Below are 26425 nucleotides of genomic sequence, written 5' to 3' on the forward strand. Positions count from 1 at the left end.
AGTGATTATAAACACCTGGACCTGCCCTTCATGTTGTAGCAGCAGTGATTATAAACACCTGGACCTGTCCTTCATGTTGTACCAGCAGTGATTATTAACACCTGGACCTGCCCTTCATGTTGTACCAGCAGTGATTATTAACACCTGGACCTGTCCTTCATGTTGTAGCAGCAGTGATTATAAACACCTGGACCTGTCCTTCATGTTGTAGCAGCAGTGATTATAAACACCTGGACCTGCCCTTCATGTTGTAGCAGCAGTGATTATTAACACCTGGACCTGCCCTTCATGTTGTACCAGCAGTGATTATTAACACCTGGACCTGCCCTTCATGTTGTAGCAGCAGTGATAATAAACACCTGGACCTGTCCTTCATGTTGTACCAGCAGTGATTATTAACACCTGGACCTGTCCTTCATGTTGTAGCAGCAGTGATTATAAACACCTGGACCTGTCCTTCATGTTGTACCAGCAGTGATTATAAACACCTGGACCTGCCCTTCATGTTGTACCAGCAGTGATTATTAACACCTGGACCTGTCCTTCATGTTGTACCAGCAGTGATTATAAACACCTGGACCTGTCCTTCATGTTGTACCAGCAGTGATTATTAACACCTGGACCTGTCCTTCATGTTGTACCAGCAGTGATTATTAACACCTGGACCTGTCCTTCATGTTGTACCAGCAGTGATTATTAACACCTGGACCTGTCCTTCATGTTGTACCAGCAGTGATTATAAACACCTGGACCTGTCCTTCATGTTGTACCAGCAGTGATTATTAACACCTGGACCTGTCCTTCATGTTGTACCAGCAGTGATTATTAACACCTGGACCTGTCCTTCATGTTGTAGCAGCAGTGATTATTAACACCTGGACCTGTCCTTCATGTTGTACCAGCAGTGATTATTAACACCTGGACCTGTCCTTCATGTTGTAGCAGCAGTGATTATAAACACCTGGACCTGCCCTTCATGTTGTACCAGCAGTGATTATTAACACCTGGACCTGTCCTTCATGTTGTAGCAGCAGTGATTATTAACACCTGGACCTGTCCTTCATGTTGTAGCAGCAGTGATTATAAACACCTGGACCTGCCCTTCATGTTGTACCAGCAGTGATTATTAACACCTGGACCTGTCCTTCATGTTGTAGCAGCAGTGATTATAAACACCTGGACCTGCCCTTCATGTTGTACCAGCAGTGATTATTAACACCTGGACCTGTCCTTCATGTTGTAGCAGCAGTGATTATTAACACCTGGACCTGTCCTTCATGTTGTAGCAGCAGTGATTATAAACACCTGGACCTGCCCTTCATGTTGTACCAGCAGTGATTATTAACACCTGGACCTGCCCTTCATGTTGTAGCAGCATCCATTCAGGGCTGGAACCCCTTTTGGTGTTCCTAGCATTAAGTTATACTTTAGCTGTTGAAAAAATAGCAGATCTACAAGCTCATAGCACGGCACCGAGTGCCGCGCTACGAGCTTGTAGATCTGCTATTTTTGAAAAATCGTGAAAATGTGGCGCAAATGTGGCACGTTCAGAGCGAACGTGGGTCCCTGGAACAACATATTTTCAATTGGGGGTCGGCGGCCAAATACATATATTTCTGGGGGTCCTTGACATGGAAATGACCACTGATAAAGAAACATGGGGTTTTTCAGAAAACTGTCTTTTAGAAGGTTTTTCTAGAATCGTCCTCAGGTCTAAATGGGTTAAAAACCTGGACCTGCCCTTCATGTTGTAACAAAAAGAGTGATTCTTCTTTTTTAATGTCATTTAAATGTATGTCAGTTTGACATACATTAGGCCCAGACCCCCGTCTACAGTTTGACATACATTAGGCCCAGACCCCCGTCTACACTGTGAAGTTCTACCTGACATACATTAGGCCCAGACCCCCGTCTACACTGTGAAGTTCTACCTGTTCATTTAACGCATGTATTGCTGAGGCCGGGCGACTTTGGAAAGGCCGTCTAAAAACCTACGGCAGTTTCATAAAAGACACCCTAAAGACCTGAGGTCTTTCTGAGAAACTTCACAGAATTGAATCAGAAAAAAACAAACAGAAAAAGACTACAAAACTACAAGGAGACGTGCACACATTCCCTAAAAGACTACAAAACGACAAGGACACGTGTCCCTCTACTGTACGCTCTACTGTACTGTACTGGCACACCCGAAATCAGCATATATACAGTTAATATGTGCGTGTGCCAGTACCAGAACCCAGCCCATACAACCGGTGGTTTGAATAAAACGAGGGACCAGAACCCAGCCCATACAACCGGTGGTTTGAATAAAACGAGGGACCAGAACCCAGCCCATACAACCGGTGGTTTGAATACAACGAGGGACCAGAACCCAGCCCATACAACTGGTGGTTTGAATAAAACGAGGGACCAGAACCCAGCCCATACAACCGGTGGTTTGAATAAAACGAGGGACCAGAACCCAGCCCATACAACCGGTGGTTTGAATACAACGAGGGACCAGAACCCAGCCCATACAACCGGTGTTTCTTCAGCGTGTGTGCGTTCCCCTGCAGCGGTCCAGTAAACACACTTGGAGAGGCAGAGTAAACGGATAGGTTTTATTTCCCGCCGTGTATTTATTATACACAACATACCACCTATAGGACGCTGTAACCCTGACACACTCACAGCTCACGTAGCGTCGCCGTCGTCAGGCAGAAACCGCTCATATCCACATTGTAACTTTATGGGGGTTTTTTTACCCATTCTGGGCGGGAACCCCTTTTGGTGTTCTAAGCATTATGTTATACTTTAGCTATTGAAAAATAGCAGATCTACAAGCTTGTACGTTCGCTTGTACGTTCGCTACAAGCTTGTACGTTCGCGATTTTTCAAAAAATAGCAGATCTACAAGCTTGTAGCGCAGCACTTGGTGCCGCGCTACAAGCTTGTAGATCTGCTATTTTTTGAAAAATCGCGAAAATGCGGCACAAATCTTTGAATATAATATTCTTTCAGAGCGAACGTTTTTAAAATCTTTGCTTCCGAGCAACATATACATTTGTGGGGTCCTTGACATGAAATATTGAGCACCACTGATACAGAAACAGGTATTTAGAAGACATTTTTAAAATGTCCATGTCAGGCCTAAATGGGTTAAACTTGATCATACTACAGTGTCACACACAAAAGCATCGACTGTATCAGATCCACAAGCTCGAAACCCGCTTTCAGCTTTTGTAGATCTGATATTTTTGAATTTGAATCCTGAACAGAAAACGGTGAGGTTTCCAGTTCCACCCGACAGACAATTATGAGGTCGCAGTCCTTCTTTGAGGGCTTTTTTCTTTTTGTACTTTTACAAATCCAAAACAAAACGTGGACGGTGATCTAAATCAGGGGTTCCCAAACTTGTTCACGTCAAGGACCCCCAACATGATACTCATTAGGGCCGATTCATACTCCTATTTTAGAGCCGAAGAAAAGTGGGTTGGGCTCTGTAGAGCCTACAATGTGAGGTCATTGGGCTCTGTAGAGCCTACAATGTGACGTCATTGGGCTCTGTAGAGCCTACGATGTGAGGTTCGGGGGGGCGGGTACCGTCCTAGAGTCGGCTCTTCGGTGCTACTGAAAATTTCTGACGAGCCGAAATCATTTCGGCTCTACAGCGGTAAAATAGGAGTATGAATGGGCACTTCGACCCCCATTTGAAGATGTTTTGCAGCTCCAGCAGTGATATTCAACCTTTTGCATTTCAAGGGCCCGACTTGAATTAGGCTACAGTCCCCCATTTAATGGCATTTCTATCTCTGGGACCTCCAATTTCTATTATAAAAAACCTAACGGGTCCATTTGGTTCCATGTACACTCTCTGAGTTACAGACCAATAAGGGTCCATTTTGTGTTCCTAACTATCATTTAGCTGTGGACCTCAAGGACCCCTGGGGGTCCCCGGACCCAGGACCCCTGGGGGTCCCCGGACCAAGGACCCCTGGGGGTCCCCGGACCCAGGACCCCTGGGGGTCCCCGGACCCCACTTTTGGAACCACTGATGTAAGGGGGGGGGGGGGGGGGGGGCATTACTTCATTTACAACAACACAATTAGAGAATAGAAGAGAATTATATATATTTTTTTAAATCAACGTTTGCCTGTTATCTCTCCTAATGGTACCGACATCAATACGGCATGGGCTTGTTGGGACAAAATCTTATCCAACGACAACAAAAGGGTCTGAGAGGCTATGGCCCTTTCTGAAACCAGTCCCTTGACTTGAAGTGCTCTCGGGAGGTTCCCTCGTCAGAAAGTGCCCCTCCAGCTGAATCAAGTTCCCTTGATTAGGGTGCTGGGTATAAAAAACTGTTTGGAAATACACTCGCCCTCCTTGTGCAGAAACAGGAAACAGACACCATTCGTTGCCATGGTTACCATCATGCAATTGTGTTACCTGTTATTTTGTTTGTACAGTTATATTGCATTGTATCGTGTATGTTTGTGACATGTGGATTTCATTAATATGGAAAAAGGAAATACAGCGTGACTGTCAAAAATGACATGTCATATACATTTATGGTGTTTATAAATCATTGTGTTAAAAGTTGTTTTGTTTGTGTGGTTTCATAACTTTCATTTATAGTTTTTTTCACGGTGGGGTAAATAAAGAGCCCTTGTGAACATCAGTTGGAGCATTGTCTATTCTGCATCAGATGAAGATTGTTTAGGAGCAGTTTATCATTTATTTGTGGTGGTTCTTACATTTGTAGGTTGCGGTTTCCATGCGGACACAGATCAGGGCTGCACAAGGTAATCGAGTCTAGATCGGCACAGACTCGCTCTTGAGGGCTTTATAAGCCACTTCCACTCAAGGCTGCTTGGTTTCGGACGACACTTAATATGGCGCAGCCTCGCGTGAACGCGCATATCGAGGGCATAAGGGCTCCATTTTCGTCACCGCTAAACCCCTTATCCCTAAACTTCTTTGCCTTTTTTGTTACTATTTTGCAAAAACATTTTTGAATACCGGTAGTTAAAATGCCCAGTCTACAAGCTCACAACGTGTCAATGTAGATTGGCTAGTTTAACTATTCAAAAATGTTTTTCAAAATAGTAGGGGTAAGGGGTTTAGCGTTGACGAAAATGGAGCCCTAAATGTCATCAAATGGAGCCCTAAATGTCATCAAATGGAGCCCTAAATGTCATCAAATGGAGCCCTAAATGTCATCAAATGGAGCCCTAAATGTCATCAAATGGTGGCTCAAATGTCAAATAAATGTTTTTTTTTCCAGTTACCCCCTCATCCTCGCAACACCGATAAGCATATTTGCAACCTTACATTTAGATGCCATTGGAACTATTTGTATTATAAAACTCTTCAATCAAAGTCACAACACATTTTCACAACATTTATTTAAGATGCCATCTTAGAATAGATGTAGACCTATTTGACAGTGCAGAAACATAATCGCCTTCCTTGATGCATCAATTAAGCGTCGACGACCATCAGCCGGTCACAGTTACAGACACTCAGCCTCTGCAGCTCTGACTGAAAGTGGCTGCATGGAGTCTGTTTCATTTCTATCCAAAGAAAAAAAAATCGGAATGATGTTCCTCAGTGGTTGAACATGACGGGTCTGACCCCGTAGCACACATTGTTCTTAAGCACAGGGTGGCTGATTGGCTTCCTCTTCTTACACCACTTCAGACCTTTCCTAAAGATGGGCTTCACCGTGTCCACGGACCAGCGCGTCATGTATCTGTCCCGTTACAGGGAAACAAAGAAGAAAATATGAGTCAAAACGACAGAGAAACAATGGCGGACATTAATCAAGAGTGCAAACAAGTCTACGAGCAAATGAAAAGATTGTGATGTTTCTGTATGTGAGAGAGTTTCACTTGCACACAGACATGTTGTAGGCATGTCTGTCCCCAGACATGTTGTAGGCATGTCTGTCCCCAGACATGCCTACAACATGTCTGCACACAGACATGTCATGTCTGTGTGCAGACATGTCTACAACATGTCTGTCCCCAGACATGTTGTAGGCATGTCTGCACACATACATGTTGTAGGCATGTCTGTCCCCAGACATGCCTACATGTCTGCACACAGACATGTTGTAGGCATGTCTGGGGACAGACATGCCTACATGTCTGCACACAGACATGTTGTAGGCATGTCTGCACACAGACATGTTGTAGGCATGTCTGTCCCCAGACATGCCTACATGTCTGCACACAGACATGTTGTAGGCATGTCTGTCCCCAGACATGCCTACATGTCTGCACACAGACATGTTGTAGGCATGTCTGTCCCCAGACATGTTGTAGGCATGTCTGTCCCCAGACATGTTGTAGGCATGTCTGCACACAGACATCTTGTAGGCATGTCTGTCCCCAGACATGTTGTAGGCATGTCTGCACACAGACATGTTGTAGGCATGTCTGTCCCCAGACATGTTGTAGGCATGTCTGCACACAGACATCTTGTAGGCATGTCTGTCCCCAGACATGTTGTAGGCATGTCTGCATACGCAGACATGTTGTAGGCATGTCTGTCCCCAGACATGTTGTAGGCATGTCTGCACACAGACATGCCTACAACATGTCTGTCCCCAGACATGTTGTAGGCATGTCTGTCCCCAGACATGTTGTAGGCATGTCTGCACACAGACAATTCCCAGCAAATAAACAAAACGACGTAATTACTCACCGACACAAAGCCTGCTAGACCTTAAGGTAAAAGTCTATTCTCGTAGCTGGGAAGCGTCTCAGGTCCCCAGCTTCTCTAAAAAGCACTTTGTGCCATTTTAATAACGCAATGTACCCTGAACGTACCGGTCATTTCTTCTACTACGGCATTTCCGGGTTTTGCCTGCGCCGATCTGGTTGGATTTAAATAGTATATTTTAGAGAAGCTGGGGACCTGAGACGCTTCCCAGCTTCGAGAATAGACTTTTACCTTAAGGTCTAGCAGGCTTTGTGTCGGTGAGTAGTTATGTTGTTTTGTTTATTTGCTGGGAATTGTAAACCCTTGCACAGGAGTGAGAAAGTTGCTAGAGAGCTGTGGAAGGGCTAAGACATAATGGACTCCCACAGGGCGTCAGAGAGAGACTCGCTGTAAGCACTGGACCAGGGCTAAGACATAATGGACTCCCACAGGGCGTCAGAGAGAGACTCGCTGTAAGCACTGGACCAGGGCTAAGACATAATGGACTCCCACAGGGCGTCAGAGAGAGACTCGCTGTAAGCACTGGACCAGGGCTAAGACATAATGGACTCCCACAGGGCGTCAGAGAGAGACTCGCTGTAAGCACTGGACCAGGGCTAAGACATAATGGACTCCCACAGGGCGTCAGAGAGAGACTCGCTGTAAGCACTGGACCAGGGCTAAGACATAATAGAGAGACTCGCTGTAAGCACTGGACCAGGTACATCAAGAACCCGTCAGTCTCAACAGTAAAATATCGAAACATTAATAATCTGTACAATTGAAACTATACAAACTATAGGATGCCAGCTCAACACTAACACCCCGAACGCCCAGCGTTATTTAATCCATTAAATCAGAGCCCAGGGTTATTTAATCCATTAAATCAGAACGCCCGGGTTATTTAATCCATTAAATCAGAACGCCCGGGTTATTTAATCCATTAAATCAGAGCCCAGCGATTTATAGCAGCGGAGCACTTTTACCGACGGACCGGATGTTATCCCGGATGTAGCTGTAGCAGAATGGAGCCAAAACACTCTAGAGGCGATCGACAACAACGGGAGGTATGATTAAATCTAACGTGACTAGTGACTGGACCGTGGTGGGCCGTCTAACACAGGATCTTTTCTTAGAATTAGACGTTATGATTTAGATCAAGAGATCAAGATTTTCGGTCTCGTCGGCTAAACAGGAGGGGAACATTTTCGATGACGTCCCACTGTTGCGCAACATTGAATGTTGCGCAACAGGCGCTTCCTAGCCTGTGGAGCGACGCTCCCAGCCTGTGGAGCGACGCTCCCAGCCTGTGGAGCGACGCTCCCAGCCTGTGGAGCGACGCTCCCAGCCTGTGGAGCGACGCCCTCAGCCTTTGGAGCGACGCTCCCAGCCTGTGGAGCGACGCTCCCAGCCTGTGGAGCGACGCTCCCAGCCTGTGGAGCGACGCTCCCAGCCTGTGGAGCGACGCTCCCAGCCTGTGGAGCGTTGCTCCCAGCCTGTGGAGCGACGCTCCCAGCTTGTGGAGCGTTGCTCCCAGCCTGTGGAGCGACGCTCCCAGCCTGTGGAGCGACGCTCCCAGCCTGTGGAGCGACGCTCCCAGCCTGTGGAGCGATGCTCCCAGCCTGTGGAGCGATGCCCTCAGCCTGTGGAGCGATGCTCCCAGCCTGTGGAGCGATGCCCTCAGCCTGTGGAGCGACGCTCCCAGCCTGTGGAGCGACGCTCCCAGCCTGTGGAGCGACGCCCTCAGCCTGTGGAGCGACGCTCCCAGCCTGTGGAGCGACGCTCCCAGCCTGTGGAGCGACGCTCCCAGCCTGTGGAGCGACGCTCCCAGCCTGTGGAGCGATGCTCCCAGCCTGTGGAGCGATGCTCCCAGCTTGTGGAGCGTTGCTCCCAGCCTGTGGAGCGACGCTCCCAGCTTGTGGAGCGACGCTCCCAGCTTGTGGAGCGACGCTCCCAGCCTGTGGAGCGTTGCTCCCAGCCTGTGGAGCGACGCTCCCAGCCTGTGGAGCGACGCTCCCAGCCTGTGGAGCGTTGCTCCCAGCCTGTGGAGCGATGCGATCGGTTTTGATATCAATAACCTCCGTCTTTTTGATCAATCTTCTTCCTGGGCGTCGGGCGTTACTAATTGAAAGGAGGGTGAACTTCGTCCTGTGCGTTCAGGGTGTTAACCTGGCGTCTGTCTAATAATAATAATAACATGCTATCTAAATGACAACGATAATCACCTGTTGAGCGTTGGTTTGGGCTTGGGGACGTGACCCTCTGGAAGACTGGGCTTGTGGTCAGGAAGCAGACCTGGAGGGAAAACACCACATGTTAATTACAACGAACTGCTTTACACGTTTACACGACCTGCTTTACACGTTTACACGACCACCCCACCTTAATTACAACGAACTGCTTTACACGTTTACACGACCCCACCTTCCCTTGGACTCGTTTTATGCAGAGACGTATGGAAGGTGTGGTTTCTATCGTTTTAAGCAGAGACGTATGGAAGGTGTGGTTTATATTGTGTTATGCAGAGACGTATGGAAGGTGTGGTTTATATCGTGTTATGCAGAGACGTATGGAAGGTGTGGTTTCTATCGATGGAAGGTGTGGTTTCTATCGTTTTAAGCAGAGACGTATGGAAGGTGTGGTTTCTATCGTTTTAAGCAGAGACGTATGGAAGGTGTGGTTTCTATCGTTTTATGCAGAGACGTATGGAAGGTGTGGTTTATATCGTTTTATGCAGAGACGTATGGAAGGTGTGGTTTCTATCGTTTTAAGCAGAGACGTATGGAAGGTGTGGTTTATCGGTTTAAGCAGAGACGTATGGAAGGTGTGGTTTATATAGTTTTAAGCAGAGACGTATGGAAGGTGTGGTTTCTATCGTTTTAAGCAGACGTATGGAAGGTGTGGTTTATATAGTTTTAAGCAGAGACGTGTGGAAGGTGTGGTTTATCGTTTTAAGCAGAGACGTATGGAAGGTGTGGTTTCTATCGTTTTAAGCAGAGACGTATGGAAGGTGTGGTTTATATCGTTTTAAGCAGAGACGTGTTGAAGGTGTGGTTTCTATCGTTTTAAGCAGAGACGTATGGAAGGTGTGGTTTCTATCGTTTTAAGCAGAGACGTATGGAAGGTGTGGTTTATATCGTTTTAAGCAGAGACGTGTGGAAGGTGTGGTTTCTATCGTTTTAAGCAGAGACGTATGGAAGGTGTGGTTTCTATCGTTTTAAGCAGAGACGTATGGAAGGTGTGGTTTCTATCGTTTCAGGCAGAGACGTATGGAAGGTGTGGTTTCTATCGTTTTAAGCAGAGACGTATGGAAGGTGTGGTTTCTATCGTTTTATGCAGAGACGTATGGAAGGTGTGGTTTCTATCGTTTTAAGCAGAGACGTATGGAAGGTGTGGTTTCTATCGTTTTATGCAGAGACGTGTGGAAGGTGTGGTTTCTATCGTTTTAAGCAGAGACGTATGGAAGGTGTGGTTTCTATCGTTTTAAGCAGAGACGTATGGAAGGTGTGGTTTCTATCGTTTTATGCAGAGACGTATGGAAGGTGTGGTTTCTATCGTTTTAAGCAGAGACGTATGGAAGGTGTGGTTTCTATCGTTTTAAGCAGAGACGTATGGAAGGTGTGGTTTCTATCGTTGTATGCAGAGACGTATGGAAGGTGTGGTTTCTATCGTTTTAAGCAGAGACGTATGGAAGGTGTGGTTTCTATCGTTTTATGCAGAGACGTATGGAAGGTGTGGTTTCTATCGTTTTATGCAGAGACGTATGGAAGGTGTGGTTTCTATCGTTGTATGCAGAGACGTGTGGAAGGTGTGGTTTCTATCGTTTTAAGCAGAGACGTATGGAAGGTGTGGTTTCTATCGTTTTATGCAGAGACGTATGGAAGGTGTGGTTTCTATCGTTTTAAGCAGAGACGTATGGAAGGTGTGGTTTCTATCGTTTTATGCAGAGACGTATGGAAGGTGTGGTTTCTATCGTTTTATGCAGAGACGTATGGAAGGTGTGGTTTCTATCGTTTTAAGCAGAGACGTATGGAAGGTGTGGTTTCTATCGTTTTAAGCAGAGACGTATGGAAGGTGTGGTTTCTATCGTTGTATGCAGAGACGTATGGAAGGTGTGGTTTCTATCGTTTTAAGCAGAGACGTATGGAAGGTGTGGTTTCTATCGTTTTATGCAGAGACGTATGGAAGGTGTGGTTTCTATCGTTTTATGCAGAGACGTATGGAAGGTGTGGTTTCTATCGTTTTATGCAGAGACGTATGGAAGGTGTGGTTTCTATCGTTGTATGCAGAGACGTGTGGAAGGTGTGGTTTCTATCGTTTTAAGCAGAGACGTATGGAAGGTGTGGTTTCTATCGTTTTAAGCAGAGACGTGTGGAAGGTGTGGTTTCTATCGTTGTATGCAGAGACGTATGGAAGGTGTGGTTTCTATCGGTTTATGCAGAGACGTATGGAAGGTGTGGTTTCTATCGTTTTATGCAGAGACGTATGGAAGGTGTGGTTTCTATCGTTGTATGCAGAGACGTATGGAAGGTGTGGTTTCTATCGTTTTATGCAGAGACGTGTGGAAGGTGTGGTTTCTATCGTTTTATGCAGAGACGTGTGGAAGGTGTGGTTTCTATCGTTTTATGCAGAGACGTATGGAAGGTGTGGTTTCTATCGTTTTAAGCAGAGACGTATGGAAGGTGTGGTTTCTATCGTTTTATGCAGAGACGTGTGGAAGGTGTGGTTTCTATCGTTTTATGCAGAGACGTGTGGAAGGTGTGGTTTCTATCGTTTTATGCAGAGACGTATGGAAGGTGTGGTTTCTATCGTTTTAAGCAGAGACGTATGGAAGGTGTGGTTTCTATCGTTTTAAGCAGAGACGTATGGAAGGTGTGGTTTCTATCGTTTTAAGCAGAGACGTATGGAAGGTGTGGTTCATATCGTTTTATGCAGAGACGTATGGAAGGTGTGGTTTCTATCGTTTTAAGCAGAGACGTATGGAAGGTGTGGTTTCTATCGTTTTAAGCAGAGACGTATGGAAGGTGTGGTTTATCGTTTTAAGCAGAGACGTATGGAAGGTGTGGTTTATCGTTTTAAGCAGAGACGTATGGAAGGTGTGGTTTATCGTTTTAAGCAGAGACGTATGGAAGGTGTGGTTTATCGTTTTAAGCAGAGACGTATGGAAGGTGTGGTTTATCGTTTTATGCAGAGACGTATGGAAGGTGTGGTTTATATCGTTTTATGCAGAGACGTATGGAAGGTGTGGTTTCTATCGTTTTATGCAGAGACGTATGGAAGGTGTGGTTTCTATCGTGTTCCGTTGGTGGCATCGGGTCTTTTAACCCATTTAGACCTGAAGACGATTCAACAAATGTCTTCTAAATCCTGAAAATCTTAAAAACCCTATGTTTCTATCTTCTATGTCAGCCGTTCTCAAACATTTTCAGGTCAAGGACCCCCAAAAATATATGTATTTGGCCGCCGACCCCCATCGGAAAATATGTTGTATCTCATGATGTGTCCAAAACAGTTACTTTTTCAGGATTCTAATTCAAAAGTAGCAGATCGACAACAAGATATACTGCACCAAATCTTTGTGTTATACAGACTTTTTTTTATATTTTTACATTAACACAATCAGTGCCGGAAGTCCTTCAAAATAGGAGCTCTGGGGTGCCCAGAAACAATCCGCTCAAAAAAGTTCCCTTTACATAGCTAGCTTACATTGCTATCGTTTTAATTTATACGATATATGATCCAAAAAGCATTCATATTTTGCGGGAGAGACGGATGAGGAGCAGAAATGAAGCGCTAGTATATCGATCCGTTCAAAACCATGGAGAGCGCCCTGGATTAGGAGAGACGAGTCATTCTTTCTGCCGCTCTAACAGCTAAGTCAACGGTAAGTTAACAAGAGACTAGAGTGTAGCATACGGTAGCCGAAAGGCGAACTGACAAAAAAAAATAAAAAATCAGAATATTCCTATCTCGCCCAGTATCATTGAGGATGCGCTAGGACGTCTGAGGACGTCGTATGTACCCCTCGGTTCGAGTCCCTATGACGTGTGGTGACGTCCTACGGACGGAAACGGTTAAGAGAGAGACACTGACCTGCTCTGTGGGCCATCTGCACACACATGGCCACCTTCTTGTGTTCCTCTGGACACAGACCGGTGATCCTCTTGGGCAGCATGCCTCCGTCTGACCTGATGAACTGACGCAGCAGCAGAACGTCCTGAATGGAAAGGAAAACAAACATTTAAATAACCTGGGGGGGTTTCAGAGTAAAAGCGGCCATGTCTTTCCGGCACCCCAGAGCTCCTATTTTGAAGGAATCCCGGGAATGATTGTGTTAAAGAGGAACCTCTTGAGTCGGCACACAATTAGATTCAGGTCTTAATACATAGTGTAGCATCTCATTGACGATCAGTCGGGCCACACATCCACTCAGAACCTTTTTACCCTCCAAACGGACTAACCTTTTACCCTGGGCAGCACCGAGTAAGGCCTGAGTATCCGAAACGCGTCAGTTTGTCATGACCGCTGCTGTTTATGTAGCAATTGTGACAACCCTATTTACAGTGTAGTCATATTTGTGCTGTAAGTAGGTTTCTTACGGTGTAGTCACATTACTTACAGTGTAGTTAGATTACTTACAGTGTAGTCAGATTACTTACAGTGTAGTCAGATTACTTACAGTGTAGTCAGATTACTTAGTGTAGTCAGATTACTTAGTGTAGTCAGATTACTTACAGTGTAGTCAGATTACTTACAGTGTGGTCAGATTACTTACAGTGTAGTCATACTTGTGCTGGAGGTTCCATCGGTAAATAGGACACTTGGCATCAGGGTTGGGGGGTTCTGCTGACGGAGGACCCACCACTGTCAGGCCCTCGATCTGGAAGTGAGCGACAACAATTAATAATGAACACTAATTCGCTCTTCGTTGCTGTCGGGCAGATATACCTCTTATCTCCATATACAGTATGGGCACAAAAAGGGACACAGACAGACAGTTAAAACGGGTGCTATGGCAAGTTGACAACGGGTATTATTAGGTTCCCGAGTTGCATCGTTCTCAAGTAGGCCGGTGGCCGACGGGCACCTACAGGTCTAGTATCCATAATGTGGATAGTATGTGGGGCGGCGGTGGCTCAGGGGTAGAGTGGCCGGACGGTAACCCCAAGGTTGCCAGTTCGATCCCTGTGGCCTCCCCCAGAGTTAGGCTCTTTCCCAATTCCTTTTTTAACCCTACCCCTCATCCCTTGGCCCTAGCCCTTATCCCTTGGCCCTTCCCCTTGCCCCTAGATAATGAGTGTCAAGGGGTAGGGGGATAAATCATCACCCTAGGAATTGGAACGTCCCTAAATATTGAACGTCCCTTGTAGATATTGATATACAACCTGTTCTCAGAAAATAGCTGATATGCAAGCTCACTACAGGCCAGTGGTCCCCAAACTTTTTCATGTCAAGGACCCCCAAATTGACAATAATTAGCCCGCAGACCCCCATTTGAAGAGATATGCCAGGGACCCCATAGATTTTTACGAATCTAGCAGTGTCACGGACCGCCAGTGTGACATGCATTAGTCCATGGACCCCCATTTGATGACATTTCTGTCTCTGGGACCCCCAATTTATATTGTAAAATCAATGTTAATTAACTGAGTGTACAAATGGACCCTTATGGGTCCATTTGGTTACAAACTATCATTTAGCTGGGGACCCCCTAGCTACCTCTCTGGAACCCCTCTGGGGGTCCCCATAACCCACTTTGGAAACAACTTTCTATAAGCTGTAGATCGGCTATTTTGGGAGAAGAGATGGAACGTAAACATTGCTGTGGTTATGATGAAATAAATATATTGTAATTTTGTCTCATCTTGGTAGCCCACCAGAATGTAATTCAGCTAGATATAGCTCATTCTGACACCTGCTCAACAGTTGTCCCTGATTCATTGATTATTGTATTAACAGTTTGTATAGAATGGGTACAGTTATATCATATACAGGGTTAAAAAAAGGAAAAACAATTTACAGTATAGAAAGAAGGGGCTGTGGTCACTGTGTTCATTGTTTTTAATATCATTAAGAAGTAATTTTCTATCATGTCCTATGACAAGTCGTGGTATGCTACATATGAATGATATGAATGACAATGTTTCAAATTCAACAACATTTAGGACAAATGCCATCGTGATTCATCTCCATCCAATTTACAGGCTGTACAGCAGCTTGCAGTCTGTTCCATAGCTGGTTTGCCTGGGGAAAAAAACAACACCATTGCTAATTAGTTATGTAACTTTTGCAACTTGTTGGGATTAGCATAACATTGGTCATGATACAACCATACCAGCTATCACTGCAGCGAGTAGCCAACGTTATGCAGCGACAGCGTTGTGTAGGTACAGTAGGCTATTTCACGGCTTTAAAGAGCTCCAAAAACTGCAGAATGTTGACATATCGTGGTCTGGGGGGGTCTGACTAATGCCTGCTAGTTAAGCTATAGCTTGCATCCGAGTTGTTCCACCGGCGGTAAATAAAAAATAATAAAGCGCCGATGTGAAAAATGAATGGTTAACGTTACCGTAACGTTGTATGAATGCAACGCCGTACGCATATTGTTAGTTCAAGTGAGGTAACGTTAACCTTTGCTAGAGATTGCGATATTTTTGGCGATGCAGATTGTTAACATTCAAATAATATTGGTTATTATCATATTCTTCCATAATAAAGGACGAAAAAGACGTCTTACCTCGTCCGCCTTCCGCCCTCTGATGTCCCTCCGTTGTGTTGCTCCGTTTTAAGTCTGGTCGCGAAGTCCCTTCGTTTGAAGGGGATCCTAACCCTACCCCTTGGCCCTACCCCTCGTTCCAAAGAGAATTGAGATAACCCTTCCTCCTCACGTGAACGCGCATCAGCAAGGGGAAGGGCTAAGGGCCATGGAGAAGGGGGGAATTGGGAAAGGGCCTTAGTGTCCAAGTGTCCTTGAGCAAGACACTGAACCCCTAATTGCTCCTGATGTGTTGGTTGGTGCCTTGCATGGTTTCCGCCGCCATCGGTGTGTGAATGTGTGTGTGAATGGGTTGAATGTAATGCACAATCTATGTAAAACGCCTTGGATAAACACGCTATATAAATGCACCATTTACCATTTTTTAATTGTTTTAGTATTATGATAAATTAATGCCCTACTACTTGATCCCACTACAGCGTCGCACCAAAGCATCACATAGCAGATCTACAAGCTGGAAACGCAGGCATGAAGCGACACACTTCACGCTTGTAGATCTGCTATTTTTGGATTTGAATCTGGGAAAAGTAACAGTTTTGGACAGAGACGTCTTGAACATTGGCTCTCCTAGATCATTGCATTTGTCTACACGTGTAGCAAACAACACCCACAAGGCACACCAAACATTCATAATGTGAATGATAATTATCAACATTCATTTCACTTACGGTCGTGGTCTGTCCTTCTTTCCTCTCCACCACTGTAATAACAGACAATGAATAATTATTATTCTGGGCATCCAGCAGGAGACAGAGAGACATTTACCAATTATTCATTTATTAGTGGCCATCAGGAGACAGAGAGACATTTACCAATTATTCATTTATTAGTGGCCATCAGGAGACAGAGAGACATTTACCAATTATTCATTTATTAGTGGCCATCAGGAGACAGAGAGACATTTACCAATTATTAATTTATTAGTGGCCATCAGGAGACAGAGAGACATTTACCAATTATTCATTTATTAGTGGCCATCAGGAGACAGAGAGACATTTACCAATTATTAATTTATTAGTGGCCATCAGGAGACAGAGAGACATTTACCAATTATTCATTTATTAGTGGCCATCAGGAGACAGAGAGACATTTACCAATTATTCATTTATTAGTGGCCATCAGGAGACAGAGAGACATTTACCAATTATTCATTTATTAGTGGCCATCAGGAGACAGAGAGACATTTACCAATTATTCATTTATTAGTGGCCATCAGGAGACAGTGAGACATTTACCAATTCTTCATTTATTAGTGGCCATCAGGAGACAGTGAGACATTTACCAATTATTCATTTATTAGTGGCCATCAGGAGACAGTGAGACATTTACCAATTATTCATTTATTAGTGGCCATCAGGAGACAGAGAGACATCTACTAATTATTAGTGGCCATCAGGAGACAGAGAGACATTTACTAATTATTAGTGGCCATCAGGAGACAGAGAGACATTTACTAATTATTAGTGGCCATCAGGAGACAGTGAGACATTTACTAATTATTAGTGGCCATCAGGAGACAGTGAGACATTTATTAATTATTCATTTGACAGAGAGACATTTACTAATTATTAGTGGCCATCAGGAGACAGTGAGACATTTACTAATTATTAGTGGCCATCAGGAGACAGTGAGACATTTATTAATTATTCATTTATTAGTGGCCATCAGGAGACAGAGAGACATTTACTAATTATTCATTTATTAGTGGCCATCAGGAGACAGTGAGACATTTACTAATTATTAGTGGCCATCAGGAGACAGTGAGACATTTATTAATTATTAATTTGACAGAGAGACATTTACTAATTATTAGTGGCCATCAGGAGACAGTGAGACATTTACTAATTATTAGTGGCCATCAGGAGACAGTGAGACATTTACTAATTATTAGTGGCCATCAGGAGACAGTGAGACATTTATTAATTATTCATTTGACAGAGAGACATTTACTAATTATTAGTGGCCATCAGGAGACAGTGAGACATTTACTAATTATTAGTGGCCATCAGGAGACAGTGAGACATTTATTAATTATTCATTTATTAGTGGCCATCAGGAGACAGAGACATTTACTAATTATTCATTTATTAGTGGCCATCAGGAGACAGTGAGACATTTACCAATTATTCATTTATTAGTGGCCATCAGGAGACAGTGAGACATTTACCAATTATTCATTTATTAGTGGCCATCAGGAGACAGTGAGACATTTACCAATTATTCATTTATTAGTGGCCATCAGGAGACAGTGAGACATTTACCAATTATTCATTTATTAGTGGCCATCAGGAGACAGTGAGACATTTACTAATTATTCATTTATTAGTGGCCATCAGGAGACAGAGAGACATTTACTAATTATTAGTGGCCATCAGGAGACAGTGAGACATTTACTAATTATTAGTGGCCATCAGGAGACAGTGAGACATTTACTAATTATTAGTGGCCATCAGGAGACAGTGAGACATCTATTAATTATTCATTTATTAGTGGCCATCAGGAGACAGAGAGACATTTACTAATTATTAGTGGCCATCAGGAGACAGTGAGACATTTACTAATTATTAGTGGCCATCAGGAGACAGTGAGACATTTACTAATTATTAGTGGCCATCAGGAGACAGTGAGACATTTATTAATTATTCATTTATTAGTGGCCATCAGGAGACAGTGAGACATTTACCAATTATTAGTGGCCATCAGGAGACAGTGAGACATCTGCTAATTATTAGTGGCCATCAGGAGACAGAGAGACATTTACTAATTATTAGTGGCCATCAGGAGACAGAGAGACATTTACTAATTATTAGTGGCCATCAGGAGACAGTGAGACATTTACTAATTATTAGTGGCCATCAGGAGACAGTGAGACATTTATTAATTATTAGTGGCCATCAGGAGACAGAGAGACATTTACTAATTATTAGTGGCCATCAGGAGACAGTGAGACATCTACTAATTATTAGTGGCCATCAGGAGACAGTGAGACATCTACTAATTATTAGTGGCCATCAGGAGACAGAGAGACATTTACCAATTATTAGTGGCCATCAGGAGACAGTGAGACATTTACTAATTATTAGTGGCCATCAGGAGACAGTGAGACATTTACCAATTATTAGTGGCCATCAGGAGACAGTGAGACATTTACTAATTATTAGTGGCCATCAGGAGACAGTGAGACATTTACTAATTATTAGTGGCCATCAGGAGACAGTGAGACATTTACTAATTATTAGTGGCCATCAGGAGACAGTGAGACATTTACTAATTATTAGTGGCCATCAGGAGACAGTGAGACATTTACTAATTATTAGTGGCCATCAGGAGACAGTGAGACATCTACTAATTATTAGTGGCCATCAGGAGACAGTGAGACATTTACTAATTATTAGTGGCCATCAGGAGACAGTGAGACATCTACTAATTATTAGTGGCCATCAGGAGACATTTACTAATTATTAGTGGCCATCAGGAGACAGTGAGACATTTACTAATTATTAGTGGCCATCAGGAGACAGTGAGACATTTACTAATTATTAGTGGCCATCAGGAGACAGTGAGACATTTACTAATTATTAGTGGCCATCAGGAGACAGTGAGACATTTACTAATTATTAGTGGCCATCAGGAGACAGAGAGACATTTACTAATTATTAGTGGCCATCAGGAGACAGAGAGACATTTACTAATTATTAGTGGCCATCAGGAGACAGTGAGACATTTACTAATTATTAGTGGCCATCAGGAGACAGTGAGACATTTACTAATTATTAGTGGCCATCAGGAGACAGAGAGACATTTACTAATTATTAGTGGCCATCAGGAGACAGTGAGACATTTATTAATTATTAGTGGCCATCAGGAGACAGTGAGACATTTATTAATTATTAGTGGCCATCAGGAGACAGAGAGACATTTACTAATTATTAGTGGCCATCAGGAGACAGTGAGACATCTACTAATTATTAGTGGCCATCAGGAGACAGTGAGACATCTACTAATTATTAGTGGCCATCAGGAGACAGTGAGACATTTATTAATTATTAGTGGCCATCAGGAGACAGTGAGACATCTACTAATTATTAGTGGCCATCAGGAGACAGTGAGACATTTATTAATTATTAGTGGCCATCAGGAGACAGAGAGACATTTACTAATTATTAGTGGCCATCAGGAGACAGAGAGACATTTACTAATTATTAGTGGCCATCAGGAGACAGTGAGACATTTACTAATTATTAGTGGCCATCAGGAGACAGTGAGACATTTATTAATTATTAGTGGCCATCAGGAGACAGTGAGACATTTACTAATTATTAGTGGCCATCAGGAGACAGTGAGACATCTACTAATTATTAGTGGCCATCAGGAGACAGTGAGACATTTACTAATTATTAGTGGCCATCAGGAGACATTTACTAATTATTAGTGGCCATCAGGAGACAGAGAGACATTTACTAATTATTAGTGGCCATCAGGAGACAGTGAGACATTTACTAATTATTAGTGGCCATCAGGAGACAGTGAGACATTTACTAATTATTAGTGGCCATCAGGAGACAGTGAGACATTTATTAATTATTAGTGGCCATCAGGAGACAGTGAGACATTTACTAATTATTAGTGGCCATCAGGAGACAGTGAGACATTTATTAATTATTAGTGGCCATCAGGAGACAGTGAGACATTTACTAATTATTAGTGGCCATCAGGAGACAGTGAGACATTTACTAATTATTAGTGGCCATCAGGAGACAGTGAGACATTTACTAATTATTAGTGGCCATCAGGAGACAGTGAGACATTTATTAATTATTAGTGGCCATCAGGAGACAGTGAGACATTTACTAATTATTAGTGGCCATCAGGAGACAGTGAGACATCTACTAATTATTAGTGGCCATCAGGAGACAGTGAGACATTTACTAATTATTAGTGGCCATCAGGAGACATTTACTAATTATTAGTGGCCATCAGGAGACAGAGAGACATTTACTAATTATTAGTGGCCATCAGGAGACAGTGAGACATTTACTAATTATTAGTGGCCATCAGGAGACAGTGAGACATTTACTAATTATTAGTGGCCATCAGGAGACAGTGAGACATTTACTAATTATTAGTGGCCATCAGGAGACAGTGAGACATTTATTAATTATTAGTGGCCATCAGGAGACAGTGAGACATTTATTAATTATTAGTGGCCATCAGGAGACAGAGAGACATTTACTAATTATTAGTGGCCATCAGGAGACAGTGAGACATTTATTAATTATTAGTGGCCATCAGGAGACAGTGAGACATTTACTAATTATTAGTGGCCATCAGGAGACAGTGAGACATTTACTAATTATTAGTGGCCATCAGGAGACAGTGAGACATTTACTAATTATTAGTGGCCATCAGGAGACAGTGAGACATCTACTAATTATTAGTGGCCATCAGGAGACAGTGAGACATTTACTAATTATTAGTGGCCATCAGGAGACAGTGAGACATCTACTAATTATTAGTGGCCATCAGGAGACAGTGAGACATTTACTAATTATTAGTGGCCATCAGGAGACAGTGAGACATTTACTAATTATTAGTGGCCATCAGGAGACAGTGAGACATCTACTAATTATTAGTGGCCATCAGGAGACAGAGAGACATTTACTAATTATTAGTGGCCATCAGGAGACAGTGAGACATTTACTAATTATTAGTGGCCATCAGGAGACAGTGAGACATCTACTAGTGGGCAAGAGACACATTTACTGAGTTGGCTAACTAACTTGGCTTCAGGTCTGCATACAATTAAACTGGGGACACCCACCCAGGGGTGCTCGAGGGAGTCCCAGAGTGTCCCCAGCAACATAACGAACAGTTTAAGTATTGTGTTATTAAATTTTCCGGCTATGCTAAAAGTACAAGCTTGTGAGCTTGTACATCTGGCTGCTATATTCGAAAAATGATGTCACTGAACTCTTTCTTCTTACGAGGGAGGGTCCCTCCGAGACACCACATGTTTTCACGTGACAATGTGGGGGTCCCCGCGCCCTTGACATGAACATATTGGAGAAACCTAATAAAACACCACACAAAACCTGTGCACAGAATGTAATGCTACGTGTCTTGGAAGTTGGAACTATGACTGGTAGGTAGCCTTAAACTGGTTCTTCTCCCCTACTCTGCAAGAGAGGATCTGTGAAGCATTGCCAATGTATTGTGAGATGTTTTTGTATTATGTGTGTGTTGTTTTATTTTGTATAGGTTCCGCAAGGACAAATAAAGCAGTGGTTCCCAAACTTTTTCATGTCAAGGACCCCCAAATTGACACTCATTGGCCCACGGACCCCCATTTGAAGACTAATTATCCAAAGCAAAGCAAAGTTCTTTGTTTACCCAGGGTGAATGGACTAAGCTCAAGATGCTTGTTTACAGCCAGACCCTGCACGTAGAACATTTCATGGTAGGGGTTCAATGCCTTGCTCAAGGGCACTTCAGCGGTGGTAATTTTAACGTGCTGGTCCGGGGATTCGAACTGGCGAACTTCCGATAACAAGACCGCTCCGCAATCCGTTCGGCCACCCCCGCCTACGAAGCCCATAAGTGAAGTGATTCTCAACCCGTTTAATTTCAAGGACCCCCAGTTTGATATGCATTAGTCTACGGACCCCCATGATTTAATGGCATTTCTATCTCTGGGACCCCCAATTTATATTGTAAAATCAATGTTAATTTAACTCTGAGTTGTTGTACAATGTACACCCTCTGAGTTACAGACCCATAAGGGTCCATTTGGTTCCAAACTATCACTTAGCTGGGGATCCCCTGGAACTCCCTCAGGGTCGCCGGACCCCCTGGGGGTCCCTATATCTACCTACCACTGCAGACTGGGTTAGTTAGCTCAACGCTAGCCTGTATGCTAACCTGTTTATAGTGATCTAAACAGCTCACCTTGGCGGATGCCTCTGCTCTGGAGGGCTCCTAACACACAGGGCCGCGGACCCCCCAGCAGCCTGGCCGCGGTGGTCCCTGCGGACCCCCCTGGAGGGGCGAGGAGACACACGGACCCCCACACGGACCTCAGCACACTGCGCGCCGCCATCTTGGATCCTTGTTGACCTTCCTCTTTCTTCTTTTTCTGTATCTTCGTCCGGACCGGGGTGGAGGAGGAGGGCGCAAACAGCGCCGCTCGTGGTCAAACACTGCAAGTGGAAACTTCACAAGTTCAGTCAGTCTGGCGTTGCCATGTCTGCTTGTTATAAGCGAATTGTTTCAAGTTGCTTGCAAATATTGGTATAGAGTTGCAGGTTGAGGTTTTTTGGACTTAATTGTTTCTAAAGTGCAGTTGCTTATTTGTGGCTAGTTTCCTAAATGGTGTTTAAACCATGTGGTTTTAAAATATGTTTATGTCAACACAAGGAATTAAGGACCCATAACTAGATTAGAGTTGTTAAAATGTTTCAACCTTTTTCCCCAAGGTTTTTCAGGTTTCATTATTTATTTTAATCAAGCTTGTGAGCTTGTAGATCGGTTATAAAAAATATATACAGGTCTATATAAAATATGATATGAGTAGGCTAGTCGCTTGACTTTGAGACCTAGTTTGCTTGTTCCTCTCGCCCAATCTGGCAACGCTGCTCAGCCACAGTGTTGCCAATGCTGTTGCCAGATGTAGCAACTTGTTTTAAATTAAATACAAGTCGTGACACACACTCACACTCATATAGCAGTGACAGTACTAGCTGTCTAGAAAAGTATAGAAAACTCCTCAGTCTAATGTTTACAATTAATAATTCAGTGGTTTCTTAAAAAAAAAAGACACCTGTCGTTCTAAACCTGTGACTAATGACCATGCATGAACGCTATAGCTAAATAAACACAAACGAACATAAGCAGACTGGCGCCACTTTTAAACATACCACCACCAGGACACAGCTGTGACTCTGGGCGTCTGGATGGAACCGTAGTGGCTTTCAGGTGAGTTTAAAATACTTTGGTTTTCTCTAAGTATATTACCATATCAACCAGACAGGAAGTATTATTTTATTATAGCTTCCCTTGTATATATAGCTTTGTATAGTATAAAGTGCTCTAGTGAGTCATAAATGATTGTACTGTATGTCAATTATTGTGTGTGTGTGTGTGTGTGTGTGTGTGTGTGTGTGTGTGTGTGTGTGTGTGTGTGTGTGTGTGTGTGTGTGTGTGTGTGTGTGTGTGTGTGTGTGCTATTGTAGTCATAATAATGTGTTTTCTCCCTTCCATTTAGCTGACAACATGCAGGGCAGGCATACTATGGTGGTCCGGTGGAACATGTCACAGCTGAAGGTAAGTGATGGAGACAACATGATTATAACGTTTGGTATTTCATTTCAGTCAAATGAATAATAATGTGTGTTAAGTCCTCCACACTGTCACTCCCTCCCCCCCAGGCCATACATGATAAGTAACATTAATAGTCCTACAAAGAGAGTCATCAATTTGTCCATATGTGGCAAAGACTTATTGGTAATTGTTATTTGTCCATGGTGACAAAATATAGCATTTTATTTTTCACATGTTTTATTTGCAAGGACCCCCTTATCTCTGAGAGCGTCCAGATGGAACATGGTCAAGGACCCCCTTACCTTAACATGGTCAAGGACCCCCTTATCTCTGAGAGCGTCCAGATGGAACATGGTCAAGGACCCCCTTACCTTAACATGGTCAAGGACCCCCTTATCTCTGAGAGCGTCCAGATGGAACATGGTCATTGAGGGCTAGCTATTTATGTGTTTCTGGTACTATTATTGTCGGGTCATTTTGTAAGTCTTTGTCAAAAATGTAATTTTGCCACAAAAAATCATCCACCACAAACACGGCATAGAGAAGTGATGACATTACTGACATATTTAATAATTGTATACGTTTTTCTTTAAATAGCAGAGATAGCTGATCTACAAGCTCACTGTGAGCTTGTAGATCTGCCATTTCCGCTAATTTCAGAGAATGTTTGAAAATACATGACCATTTTGTCAACATGGAAGTGGTTATGGCAATTGCGCAATCATAACTCTGTGATTAGACGATTATGTAATAATAATAATTGTGACGGACCTACCCAACGATGGAAGTTCTGCAGATGATCTTCTGATGATGAACGAATGGGTCCTGGAAGTCTGGACAGCTGAGACTCGTATATCTGTGAGATCGATCAGATCGTATATCTGTGAGATCAATGTCTTTTATGTTGACCGCTAGAATGCTCGCGTCATCCCGGTGATGTCACCACGAGTCAGCATTGCTATTACAGTTGGGTGCCACCGATATTGTCCCTTATCATTTGACCCATTTAGGCCTGACCTCAACATTTTAAAAAATCCAATATTTATTTCAGTTTTCTGAAATTAATATTTTCACGATTTTTCAAAAATAGCAGACCTACAAGCTCGTAGCGCGCCACTCGGTGGCGCGCTATGAGCTTGTAGATCTGCTACTTTTCAATAGCTAAATTATAACATAATGTTTAAAACACCAAAAGGGGTTCCCGCCCAAAATGGGTTAACTGTCCTTTTGCGCAGATCACGCAAACCTCAGCAAAAAGAAAAGGACAATATCGATGGCCTCCAACTGTATTATATATATCCATATATGGATTTCAAAGGTTAGCCAAGCCATGCCCAAATATGGAATCCATGATGTCAGACTTGTATTGCGTCAGCCAGCTCCATGTATGGGATTTCTATAGATCAGGGTCACGGCAACCTTCCCTGTGTTTCTTCACTGGTCCGATCCAGAAGAACACAGTTTTCCGGCCACTGCTACTGAGCTGACAATGAGGTTATATCTTCCCTTCTTCTCTGGAGTCCTGCCTCAAAGCAGACCAGAGGTAGAAAACTGTCGTTCCCTGATGTCATCGCTAGGGACACATGCATCAGTAAGCAGGAACTGGGGATGGCAATGAAGGACCGGGAGGTCTGGCGTGGCATTGTGAAATCTATGATCTCGACGGCGGTCGAAAAATGATGATGATGATGATGAGATCAGGGTTTCTCAAAATGGGTGCCTTGATGCAAGTCGGCAGTGGCTCAGGGGTAGAGTGGGCCGGTAGAGTAGCCCCGGGGTTCCCAGTTCGATCCCGGGCTCTGTGACTGTGGGGGAGGGGGGGGGGGGGGGCGGAGGTGAGCGGGGGGGGGTCGACATATGCCCTTACTGGGCTGCGTTCACACATTCAAGACACCTGTCTTGCGTTTGTCTTGTGTCTGTGTTTAATGGCCGCTCCGATGCATTTCCAATGGAAGCCCATATGGTTTGACCAAACATTTTGTTTGATGGGGGGGAGGAGGGGGGCAGAACACATCCATCAAAGCTGTGTTCAGACACAAGTCAGGTGTCAGACAAAGGGCAAGTAGTGTCAGCCCAGTAAGGTCATATGTCGACCCCGTCCGCTCACCTCCGCCCCACCCCCTCCTGGTGCTGCGGCCATCTTGGATCCTAAACACAATATAAACAATGGGAGAGGGGTGGGGCCAAGAAAGGCCCTTATTGCTCCATATGTGCAGGTTGGTGCCTTGCATGGTTTCCTCCGCCATCGGTGTATGAATGTGTGTGTGTGAATGGGTGGATGGGTGAATGTAATGCACAATCTAGCACTATATAAATGCACCATTTTCCATTTTAGAGTCCAGGGGGCCTCAGGATATACTTTGATAATATTTATTAGGGAATTCATCGATGTCATGTGACCTGTACTTGGTGTGTTCTTCAGTCTACAGACAGTACACCAAGTCTCTTCACCAAACATAGCAGATCTACAAGCTCGTTTTTACAGTAGATCTGCTATTTTCGGGTGAATGTTCCACCCAGAATAGGAATGCTGCATATGGTTTTACTACCATATGGTTTATAACTGCATATGGTTTATAACAAGGTCATTTTGACCTATTTCTTTTAGATTTTGAAGTTGATTATCTTTGCCCATGAAGCCTTCAG

General features: G+C 43.8%; 1 protein-coding gene across 1 annotated transcript; it reads right to left on the reverse strand.

Annotated features, from left to right (window-relative positions):
• Nucleotides 1-5369: 5369 nt before the first annotated feature.
• Nucleotides 5370-22597, reverse strand: mrps18a (mitochondrial ribosomal protein S18A). The gene is made up of 6 exons (XM_079531511.1): nt 22409-22597; nt 16132-16163; nt 13463-13567; nt 12781-12904; nt 8913-8982; nt 5370-5734 (listed from the first exon to the last, which is right to left on the reverse strand). Exons 1-6 carry the CDS (start codon nt 22557-22559, stop codon nt 5590-5592), a joined length of 627 nt encoding a protein of 208 aa, XP_079387637.1. The 5' UTR covers nt 22560-22597; the 3' UTR covers nt 5370-5589.
• Between the last annotated feature and the right edge of the window lie 3828 nt (nt 22598-26425).

The sequence above is a fragment of the Electrona antarctica genome (genome assembly GCF_951216825.1).
Source record: "Electrona antarctica genome assembly, contig: scaffold_595, whole genome shotgun sequence".
Classification (NCBI taxonomy): domain Eukaryota; kingdom Metazoa; phylum Chordata; class Actinopteri; order Myctophiformes; family Myctophidae; genus Electrona; species Electrona antarctica.

What these genes read in the sequence shown, in the direction of transcription:
- mrps18a (XM_079531511.1), bottom strand. Translation starts at nt 22,559, where the DNA reads ATGGCGGCGCGCAGTGTGCTGAGGTCCGTGTGGGGGTCCGTGTGTCTC. An exon ending in GAGCAGAGGCATCCGCCAAG is followed by an intron (nt 16,164 to 22,408) that starts GTGAGCTGTTTA and finishes CTGTTATTACAG; the next exon opens with TGGTGGAGAGGAAAGAAGGA. An exon ending in AAGAAGGACAGACCACGACC is followed by an intron (nt 13,568 to 16,131) that starts GTAAGTGAAATG and finishes GCTCACTTCCAG; the next exon opens with ATCGAGGGCCTGACAGTGGT.